The 11,929-nt window shown below is 45.2% G+C and overlaps 1 protein-coding gene across 2 annotated transcripts in view; it reads left to right on the top strand.

The window, feature by feature from the left end:
- Positions 1–11,506: 11,506 nt before the first annotated feature.
- traf3ip2a (TRAF3 interacting protein 2a) overlaps positions 11,507–11,929 on the top strand; it is a 58,484-nt gene continuing 58,061 nt past the window's right edge. For both annotated transcript variants that reach the window (XM_067985061.1, XM_067985060.1), the window contains exon 1: positions 11,507–11,680. In XM_067985061.1, the coding sequence (XP_067841162.1) occupies positions 11,674–11,680 (7 nt within the window). In that variant the 5' untranslated portion in view covers positions 11,507–11,673. The remainder of the gene's footprint in view (positions 11,681–11,929) is intronic.

The raw sequence follows: 11,929 nt of genomic DNA, 5'->3' as shown, positions 1-11,929 counted from the left end.
AGGGTAAGGAAGTCTTGCTGCAATTATACAGGGCTCTGGTGAGACCACACCTGGATTACTGTGTACAGTTTTGTTATCCTTACCTAAAGAAGGATATACTTGCCTTAGAGGGGGTGCAACGAAGGTTCACTAGATTGATTCCTGGGATGAGAGAGTTGTCCTACGAGGAGAGATTGAGTAGAATGGGCCTATATTCTCTGGAGTCTAGAAGAATGAGAGGTTATCTCATTGAAACATATAAAATTCTAAGAGGGCTTGACAGGGTAGAGGCTGTTTCCCCTGGCTGGAGAGTCTAGAATTAGAGGTCATAGACTCAAGATAAGGGGTCGGCCATTTAGGACCAGGATGAGGAAAAATGTCTTCACTCGAGGGTTGTGAATCTTCGGAATTCTCTACCCCAGAGGGCTGTGGATGCTCAGTCATTGAATATATTCAAGACTGAGATCAATGGATATTTGGACACTAAAGGAATCAAGGGATATGGGGATCGGGCGGGAAAATGGAGTTGAGGTCGAAGATCAGCCATGATCTTCGACCTCATCGTCGCTGGGTCAAAATCCTGGAACTTCCTTCCTAGCAGCACTGTGGGAGAACCTTCACCACACGGACTGCAGCGGTTCAAGAAGGCAGCTCACCACCACCTTCTCAAGGGCGATTAAGGATGGGCAATAAATGTTGGCCTCGCCAGTGACGCCCACATCCTATGAATGAATTTTTTTTTTTTTAAAAGGATCTGATTGAATGGCGGAGGAGGCTTGAGGGGCCGTATGGCCTACTCCTGCACCTATTTCTAATGTTCTTAAACCCCTTTTGCGCTGATACAAAAATAGTGGGATAACAGCAACCTCGATCAGTTTATTGGTGCACAGTACCAGCTACACTTTAGACCGGTGAAAAGCTGATGCAGCACCCCTGCGATAAGTGTATTTTTCTATCTTCTAACCGATAGCAGTTTTCAGGACTATATCACGTGGTGACCCCACCAACAGACATGTCATATAAGACTGCACAGAACTCACTCGCACAAAACAAGCTCAATTTGAGCTAGCATTTTCTGAACTTTGCTTTATAGCCATATAATACTGATACAATTATAGATTGTAGTTCCCAGATTAGGAGTGAGGGAAAAATAATGTACATAGATGTTCATAACTGGGGTTAATCATTGACAAGCGTAATAAAATTTAAGCGCCAGCAGAGTAGAATCAGCAGCAATTACACTTTGAGAGGACGTGAATGAGGCTGCTTTAATACAAACTGACGTTCATCATGTGTTTTCGTTATTTTTGAAATGGAGATGAGGAGAATTTTTAAATGCAGTGAGTTGTTGTGATCTGGAGTGCAGATTCAATAGTAACTTTCTAAAGGGAACTGGATCCATACTTGAAAAGGAAAAATTTGCAGGGCTATGGGGAACGAGCAGGGGATAATTCTTTCAAAGGGCCAGCACAGGCATGATGCGCCGAATGGCCTCTTTCTGTATGATTTCATGATTTTTGGCGGGGTGAGGGGGAACAAGTGAAACTTTGCTTTTGAAATTTTGCAACCTGTTCTGAGAATTGGGATTGTTGAATCTCTTTGAATCCCATCCCCCTGCAGGGGGGAAGGGGGATGGGAACCTGAGCAGGGAGACAGAGGAGGGGGAAACCAGGATAGAAACAAAAGACAGAAAGGGAAGAAGCAATAGTGAAAGGCAGAGAAAACCAGGGCAAAAAACAAATAGGGCCATAGTGCAAAATAAAACTAAGATGACTAGCAATCTTAAAAAGACAAGTCTAAAGGCATTGTGTCCAAATGCGCGGAACATTTGCAATAAGGTAGATGAATTAACAGCGCAGATAGATATTAACGGTTATGATATAGTTGCGATTACAGAGACATGGCTGCAGGGTGACCAAGGATGGGAACTGAACATCCAGGGGTATTCAATATTTAGGAAGGACAGGCAAAAAGGGAAAGGAGATGGGGTAGCATTGTTAGTAAAGGAGGAAATCAATGCAGTAGTGAGGAAGGATATTGGCTCGGAAAATCACAATGTGGAATCTTTTTGGGTGGAGCTAAGATACACCAAGGGGCAGAAAACGTTGGTGGGGGTTGTCTCTAGGCCCCCAAACAGTAGTGGAGATGTAGGGGAGGGCATTAAACAGGAAATTAGAGAGCATGTAAGAAGGGTAAAACTATAATCATGGGTAACTTTAATCTACATATAGATTGGTCAAACCAAATTAGCAATAATACTGTGGGGGAGGAATTCCTGGAGGGTGTACGTGCTGGTTTTCTAGACCAATACGTTGAGGAACCAACTAGAGAACAGGCGATCCTTGACTGGGTATTGTGCAATGAGAAAGGATTAATTAACAATCTTGTTGTGTGGGGTCCCTTAGGGAAGAGCGACCATAACATGATAGAATTCCTCATTAAGATGGAGAGTGAAGTAGTTGAATCCGAAACTAGGGTCCTGAATCTAAATAAAGGAAATTACGACAGTATGAGGTGCGAGTTGGCTATGATAGATTGGGGCACTTTACTAAAAGGGATGACAGTGGATAGGCAATGGCTAATATTTAAAGAACGTGTGCAGGAATTGCAACAATTATTCATTCTTGTCTGGCACAAAAATAAAACAGGAAAGGTGGCTCAACTGTGGCTTACAAAAGAAATTAGGGATAGTATTAGATCCAAAGAGGAGACATATAAAATTGCCAGAAAAAGCGGCAAGCCTGAGGATTGGGAGCAGTTCAGAATTCAGCAAAGGAGGACAAAGAGATTGATTAAGCGGGGAAAAATAGAGTATGAGAGTAAACTAGCAGGGAACATAAAAATTGACTGTAAAAGCTTCTAAAAACAAGTCAAGAGAAAAAGATTAGTGAAGACAAATGTAGGTCCCTTACAGTCAGAAATGGGGGAAATTATAATGGGGAACAAAGAAATGGCAGAACAATTAAACACATACTTTGGTTCTGTCTTCACAAAGGAGGACACAAATAACCTCCCAGAATGTTAGGGAACCAAGGGTCTAGTGAGAGGGAGGAACTGAAGAAAACCAGTATTTGTAAGAAAATAGTGCTAGGGAAATTAATGGGGCTAAAGGCTGACAGATCCCCAAGGCCTGATAATCTACATCCCAGAGTACTAAAGGAAGTGGCCCTGGAAATAGTGGATGCATTGGTGATCATCTTGCAAAATTCCATAGACTCTGGAACAGTTCCTACAGATTGGAGGGTGGCAAATGTAACCCCACTATTTAAAAAAGGAGGGAGAGAAAAAACAGGGAATTACAGACCATTTAGCCTAACATCAGTAGTGGGGAAAATGATAGACTCTATTATAAAAGATGTGATAACAGAACACTTGGAGGGCATTAACAGGATTGGACAAAGTCAGCACGGGCTTATGAAAGGGAAATCATGCTTAACAAATCTACTGGAGTGTTTTGAGGATGTAACTAGTAGAATAGATAGGGGAGAACCAGTGGATGTGGTGTACTTGGATTTTCAGAAGGCTTTTGATAAGCTCCCATACAAGAGATTAGTGTGCAAAATTAAAGCACATGGGATTGGGGGGAATATACTGGCATGGATTGAGAATTGGTTGACAGACAGGAAACAGAGAGTAGGAATAAACGGGTCTTTTTCCGGGTGGCAGGCAGTGACTAGTGGGGTACCGCAGGGATCACTGCTTGGGCACCAGCTATTCACAATATATATAAATGATTTGGATGAGGGAACTAAATGTAACAGTTCCAAGTTTGCAGACGACACAAAGCTGGGGTGGAATGTGAGCTGTGAGGAGGACGCAAAGAGGCTCCAATGTGATTTAGACAAGTTGGGTGAGTGGGCAAGAACATGGCAGATGCAGTATAACGTGGATAAATGTGAGGTTATCCACTTTGGTTGTAAAAACAGAAAGGCAGATTATTATCTAAATGGTGATAGATTGGGACAAGGGGAGATGCAACGAGACCTGGGTGTCCTTGTACACCAGTTGCTGAAAGCGAGCATTCAGGTGCAGCAAGCAGTTAGGAAGGTGAATGGTATGTTGGCCTTCATTGCAAGAGGATTTGAGTACAGGAGCAGGGATGTCTTACTGCAGTTATACAGGGCCTTGGTGAGACCACATCTGGAGTATTGTGTGCAGTTTTGGTCTCCTTATCTGAGGAAGGATGACCTTGCCATGGAGGAGTGCAACGAAGGTTTACCAGACTGATTCCTGGGATGGCAGGACTGACATATGAGGAGAGATTGGGTCGACTAGGCCTATATTCACTAGAGTTTAGAAGAATGAGAGGTGATCTCATCGAAACATATAAAATTCTAACAGGACTAGACAGACTAGATGCAGAGAGGATGTTCCCGATGGCTGGGGAGTCCAGAACCAGGGGTCACAGTCTCAGGATCCGGGGTATGCCATTTAGAACCGAGATGAGGAGAAATTTCTTCACTCAGAGGGTGGTGAACCTGTGGAATTCTCTACCACAGAATGCTAAAGGGATCAAGGGACATGGGGAAAAAGCGGGAACAGGGTACTGAGTTAAACGATCAGCCATGATCATTTTGAATGGTGGAGCAGGCCCGAAGGGCCGAATGGCCTACTATTGCTCCTATTTTCTATGTATCTATGTTTCTATATTACTTTTATTTATGTGCATCTATATATCCGAGAGCAAACACAAAAACAAGAACAGCAAAGAACGGATTAACTTAAAGGGCGATGAGCAAGATAACCCCACAGGAGATGTTACTGAAATGGCAGGGATACTGAATAGATACTTTGCCTCAGTTTTTGCTGAAGAGGAAATGACAACAGTAGAAGAAGTAAAGAGGGATATTAGCATAGTTAAGATAGAAAGCAAGGAAATACCAGCCAAACTTAAGGAGGACAAAATATTGGGTCCAGATGGATTGAATCTACCAATACTCAAAGAAATTAGGGGGGAGATAGCAGAATCACTGGTATCCATATATAAAAAAATCAACAGGAAAAGGAATAGTGCCAGAGGACTGGCAAATAGCAAATGTAATTCAAAAAGGGAGGTAAAACTAATCCAAGGAACTATGGACCAGTTGGCTTAACTTCAGTGCAGGGAATCTTTACTAAAAGATGAGATAACAAAACATCTAGAGACGAAGAATATAACAATAAAAAATTGGTAGGTGGAATAAGGAGGCCAATTATCCCTTGGAAGGCAAGAAACTAAATGGGGTAGTGGAGCAAAGAGATTTGGGAATGCAGATCTATAAATTGTTAAAAGTAGCAATGCAAGTTGATAAAGCCATAAATAGTGCAAACAAATTGCTGGGATTCATTTCTAGAGGAACAGAATACAAAAGCAGGGAGTAATGTTAAATTTATATAAAACTTTAGCTGGACTGCACAGAATACTGTGTACAATTCTGGCCTCCATACTACAAAAAGGATATTGCAGCAGTGGAGACAGTGCAAAAAAGATTTACGAGGATGTTACCAGAATTGTGAGGAAAGATTGAGCAAGCTGGGGCTCTTTTCTCAGGAAAAGGCTAAGGGCCAGACGTCATTCGGAAGACCGGAGGGGGGAGAAAGGAAGATCGGGAGGGAGACTGGAAGATGGGGGGAGAGGGGAAGATCGGGGGGGGGGGGGGCAGAGGGGAAGATCGGGGTGGGGAGAGGGGAAGATCGGGGTGGGGAGAGGGGAAAATCGGGGGGGGAGAGGGGAAGATCGGAGGGGAGAGGGGAAGATCGGGGGGGTAGAGGGGAAGGTCGGAGGGGAGAAGGGAAGATCGGGGGGTAAGGGGAAGATCGGGGGGGGTGAAGAGGGGGACATCGGCGGGAAAGAGGGGAAGATTGGGAGGGGAAGGGGAAGATGGGGGGGTGGGGGTGAAGAGGAGGACATCGGGAGGACATCGGGGGGGGGGAGAGGGGACCATCGGGGTGGGAAAGAGGGGAACATCGGGGTGGGGAAGAGGGGAACATCAGGGTGGGGAAGAGGGGAACATCGGGGTGGGGAGAGGGGAAGATCGGGGGGGAGAGGGGAAGATCGGGGGGGAGAAGGGAAGATCGGGGGGTAAGGGGAAGATCGGGGGGGGGTGAAGAGGGGGACATCGGCGGGAAAGAGGGGAAGATTGGGAGGGGAAGGGGAAGATGGGGGGGTGGGGGTGAAGAGGAGGACATCGGGAGGACATCGGGGGGGGGAGAGGGGACCATCGGGGTGGGAAAGAGGGGAACATCGGGGTGGGGAAGAGGGGAACATCAGGGTGGGGAAGAGGGGAACATCGGGGTGGGGAGAGGGGAAGATCGGGGGGGAGAGGGGAAGATCGGGGGGGAGAAGGGAAGATCGGGGGGTAAGGGGAAGATCGGGGGGGTGAAGAGGGGGACATCGGCGGGAAAGAGGGGAAGATTGGGAGGGGAAGGGGAAGATGGGGGGGTGGGGGTGAAGAGGAGGACATCGGGAGGACATCGGGGGGGGTGAAGAGGGGAACATTGGGGGGGGGCGAAGAAGGGGAACATCAGGAGGACACTGGGGGCATGAAGAGGGGGAGGTCAGGAGGATATTGGGGGGGTGAAGAGGGGGAGATCGGAGAGGGAGACATCGGACATCGGAGCAGAGTGCAAAGATAGGTTCATTTTGTATTTTAACTTCCTTCGATGGTGTTTTATGTAATTTATTTAGTTTCTTTTTCCCTGATCCAGCCCTTCACACCTGGTTTCACCAGGCGTGAATCAGAAGCGGTGGACAAGCTGCCCAGGTAAGTTAAAAATCGTTACAATTACTTCATCTGTCACAGGTAAAGTGCCTTAAGGTACATTTGGCTCTTTAACTGTCATCCCGCCAGCTTTAATTGCCGGCGGGACTTCTGTTTTCGGGTCGACCGCGCGCGCACAGGTGGGTCCCTGGGAAACTCGGAAGTTGGCGGGTTGGAGCCGGCTTCCGAACCCGAACGGGATTTCCGTGATTTTCGGAGCTCCTCCCACCCCCAACACACCTGCAATTGACCGGTAAAACTGAGCCCGTTTTGTGAAGAAAGAAAAATGCAAATTAGTTTAATATTTCTTAAGCATTGGGTCTTGGGTTTTCAGTATAAGAATCCACTGTTTACCTTTGGTGGACCAGTCTGCTTCTTCAAGAATTGCAGGCTGCTTTTTTGCTTCCCTTTCTGAAAGATATTGTAACTCTCATAAATGTTTAAAAATCAGCAATCAGCTGTATTCTGATCAGAACTTCAAAGCTTCTGAAGATCTACCCGACATTTTCCATTTATTCTAAGTTTTTTACAACCTCCTGGGGACTTTTTAAGCCTGGAAACAAAGGCTAACTTTGTTCTGTTGTTGAGATTGGTGACTTCACTGACTACAGGATCAATACTTAAAATGCACAAACTGCTAAGTGATCATTCAGAAATGAAATGTTGCTCTCCGCTGCAGCACCTGGTGTCTCAGAATTAATTTAAAGAGGCGCTTCGGGCTATATCAAGAGCTAAGTACCCAAAGAATAAGAAATTTGTTTCATCAGTACTTCCAGTCAGACTTTCACTCATGCGAATGACAAAAGGGACTCAGTTGTAATTATAAAGCACTGCACTAACTCACCGTCACCAGAGAGACTCGGTCTCCAAGCACAGAGAAAGAACTGAAGAACCTGTAAACCAACAGCTGAGATCCCCTGAGAACCATGAAAACAGCGGTGACTAATTGGAGGTGAAAAGATGATTCCCTGAAGAGCTTTAATGAGCATCTCCTCAGTTATGTTATGCTCTGCTGCTACAGACCTGAGGTTTAGAGACAAATTAGGTGAGTGATCAGGTAGCTGCTCAGTGGACTTTACTCAATGCACCCCTGTTGAATATTCCGTTCTGTTGCGTTGCACTTTTGTCTAGCAGAATTCATCAGATGAGTTCAGCTCATCCTGTTTTTATCACAGCCTGAAGTTGAGAGACCAATTTTGCAGTGATAAATGTTTGATGCATTATTTCACACCGCCTTTCACACAGGGTTCATTACCCACTGCCCTGAAGATTTCTATAAAACTGATCATACACAACAAGAACTGAACTCCTTTTTGCACAAAATGACCTGGTCATTGTCCATTACTGACATTGTCTTCATATGACACCATGTGCAGCAACACCGCAGGGATCAGTGCTTGGGCCCCAGCTATTCACAATATATATCGATGATTTGGATGAGGGAACCAAATGTAATATTTCCAAGTTTGCTGACGACACAAAACTAGGTGAGATCGTGAGTTGTGAGGAGGATGCAAAGAGGCTTCATGGCGATTTAGACAAGTTGAGTGAGTGGGCAAATACATGGCAGATGCAGTATAATGTGGATAAATGTGAAGTTCTTGGACTTATAGCAGTCAATATTTGTCAATCAAATTCAAGAACCTTGACCATTATATCCATGAGAATTGACAATGAGTGACCTTGATTATTATATATTCCTTAACACATATATTTATCTTTTTTAAAGCCCAGGATGCAGTGGAGGAAATGGTGGGGAAATGTTTGCACTTCTAGATAGGCAGGAAGTGTCTAGCAATTATGGAGAATGGGGGAGCGTTCATGTAATTTAGCCATAGTGGGGAGGGGCTCTCGGCCAAGAGTGGGTGCTGCTAAATTTGGTAGGATTGGGATGTCTATCTGATCGCTCCCTCTCCCCAATCTCACTTTCTCTCCCTGTTCTCTCTCTCTCTCTCTTTTTCCTCCTTCTCTATCTGCGCCCCCAACTCACTCTCCAGATCTCTTCCCTCATTATTCTCCCTGCCCGGGCCTGTCGCCACCTCACCCCCTTGCTGTCTTGCCCACCCGGTCTCAGTTCCGCTGCCACTTTCAAACCTTCCATTGCCTGTCCCCATGCCCGCCTGCGTTCGCCAGCCGCCCGCTGTCTTCGAGAGCAAATTAGCAATTTATTTTTCGAGTACTTATCTCACTTTCGTTTGGTAACCGCGCTGGCACTTTAAAAAGTCACTTTGCCGGAGAAGACAGCAGGCTGAGAGCAAACGCGGAACAGGGTGAGGGTGGGAGAGCTAGCACAAGACACCAGAGTGACACCAGGAAGTGCATTCGGTCACAAAGCTGTTATAATATGGATGGAGATGATGTTTACTAGAGACAAACAGCACTGTGAAAAAGCAAGTTTTACAGCGATATCATTGGAACCACTTTCCATCCCTCCATCAGTATAGTTCTCTTTTAAAACCAGAATTTTACATTAGGGTTTGTATTATTTTAATTACTTAATTAAGGTCCAGATACACAATGAGGAGCCATATGATACACTCAGCGTCCCACTGGGATTCGGGATCTGCTTCTCAGTCTAGTGAGCTTCAGGAGCTCATGACAATAACACACCGCCCCAATGATCCAGTCTATGACCTGATCAAGGTGTATCACTCTCGTTCTGACAGACAACTAGAGGACCGACCATAACTGACAGGTGAGGTTGTAAACCTTGTCAACTCTCCTGTGAAATGTAGTTCAATGAACCAAGTAACTCATTCCATGCCTTTTTTTTACATTTTTGGGTTTTTGCTCTCAATATTTTTCTTGGGTTCAATCTCTCAGACCATAAACTCGAAACTCTGAGTCCCATGGTTTGCTGCAAGAAACGCAAGCATTCTGTTCTCGTGCAGGCTCAATTTGCACATAATGCACGGGAACGGCAAGCTACAGGAGGAGAACGAATGGTCCATTAACCCAGCAGGTTGAAATTGGGATCGCCCTCAGCTGAGGCGATAAGGAAGGAGATGTGGAAGGTTCTGCAGCCATAGTTTGTGCAGAACAAGAGCTAATGTTCAACGATCAAAAAAAAATTCAACTCCTGACATTCTGAGGAGACCCTTACATGAACAGAACAGTAAGGGAAAAAGCGGATAGCAGGAAAAGCATTGCATTTCCCTGTCTTTTTCTCTCCACAGGAATATGAAAGCAGAAATGATGAAGTAGAGTGAGGAAGTGACCCCGTGGCAGAATCCTCAACAGCAAGGACAGGCATAGGAACATTGGAACAGGAGAAGGCCATTCAGCCCTTTGAGCCTGTCTGCCAATCAAATAGGCCACGGCTGATCTGTATCTTAACTCCATCTACCCAGCTGGGTTCTGTAACTCTCAACACCCGTGCCTAACAAAAATCAATCAATCTCAGTTTTGAGATTTTCAATTGATCCCCAGCCTCAACAGCTTTTTGGGGGAGAGAGTTCCAGATTTCTACTACACTTTGTGTGAAGAAGTGCTTCCTGACATCACCCATGAACTGCCTAGCTGTAATTTTAAGATTATGCCCCCTTGTTCCGGACTCCCCCACCAGAGGAAATAGTTTCTCTATCGACCCTATCAGCTCCTTTAATAATCTTAAACACCTCAATTAGATCACCCCTTAATCTTCTATGTTCAAGGGAATAATAGCCTATTCTATGCAATCTGTCCTCTTAATTTAACCCTTTTAGCCCCGGTATCATTTTGGTAAATGTGCGCTGCAGCCCCTCCAAGGCCAGTGTATCCTTCCTGAGGTGTGGTGCCCAGAACTGAACGCAGTACTCCAGATGCGGTCTAAGCAGAGCTTTATACAACCGTAGCATAACTTTGTATTGTATTCCAGCCCTGTTGAGATGAAGACTAACATTCCATTAGCCTTTCTAATTATTTTTTGTACCTGTCCACTAGCTTTTCTGTACTTGGACCCCAAAATCTCTGCTCATCCACAGTTCTTAGCTTTTCACCATTTAGAAAATATTCTGATCTTTCTTTCTTAGGTCCATAGTGAATGACCTCGCACTTCCCCACATTGAACTCCGTCTGCCACAGTTTTGCTCACTCATTTAATCTATCAATGTCCCTTTGCAACTTTCTGCTCCCATCTACAATATTTACTGTGCCACCTAACTTAGTGTCCTCAGAAAACTTAAATACACGGCTCTCTATTCATTCATCTAAGTCATTTATAAATATAGTGGAAAGCTAAGGCCCCAATACAGATCCCTGGGGGACACCACTAGTCACATCCTGCCAATTTGGGTATATACCCATTATCCCTACTGTCTATTTGTCTGTCTGTCTATATGTCTTTCTGTCTATATATCTATTTGTCTGTCTATTCATCTATCTGTCTGTCTGTCTGCCTATATAAGAATTCATTATTTTGCCGAGTATTTCTCCAGCGATTGCTACAGAGAAAATCTGACAATCTATCCTTTATTTTAATTGTTCCACAACTGGATGACCTTTTGATCTCTGGTTTGAAAGTCTTCTGCTTCGATTTTTGCTATGTATTTAAAGAGACCCGGAGTGATTGTATGTTCTCTCTCCCTCCCTCTCTCTCTCCCTCTCTCCCGCTTCACGCAGCTCCATGGAAAAAAAAAATGTCTCTTATTACCAGGACAGGACGGGAAGAGGAAGAGGGCGGGAGGAGAGTTTGACAGAAAGTTTTTGGAGTGGTCCTGACACGTACACAACAAAGTGTGACTAATCCCTAAATCCGCACAGAATGAGGAAACGGAAGGTGAGTTCAGCAGGATCTGGGTTCCCGGTCATTCTCGCTGTGTGTTTGCTGGCTGGGGATTTTCAGACGGGCAGATTTGCATAGGGCGGGTGTAGAGGCAGCTCATTCCCGACCTTGTTCACGGAATCTTCCTCCTTCCTGCTGTTATCAACAGGACCAACCTCAGCCCAGGTCACCGCCACCTTCACTCTCACTTCAATGCAAGGTAGGGCGCAGAATGACCCCCAGCTCCTGGGGCGTTAGTTCAAAGTCTTCTCCGTTATATCTTATTTGTTATTGTTACTACTTGAGACCGTGTATCGGCGTCTCCAGGCCTGCCGAATGTCAAGAGTGAGCCTTAAAGTGGAAAAGCGACCGGAAACCCACAAGGAGCTGTGATTATTTTAAGAGTCCGGGCATCAGGGAAAAAAAAACCCCCCAGGTTAGGAATTTAAACCAAACCGAGTGCCCGTCA

The sequence above is a fragment of the Heptranchias perlo genome, chromosome 5 (assembly GCF_035084215.1).
Source record: "Heptranchias perlo isolate sHepPer1 chromosome 5, sHepPer1.hap1, whole genome shotgun sequence".
Taxonomy (NCBI): domain Eukaryota; kingdom Metazoa; phylum Chordata; class Chondrichthyes; order Hexanchiformes; family Hexanchidae; genus Heptranchias; species Heptranchias perlo.
Note: the sequence above shows the minus strand (reverse complement) of the source record. Positions and strands in the feature narration are given on the sequence as shown.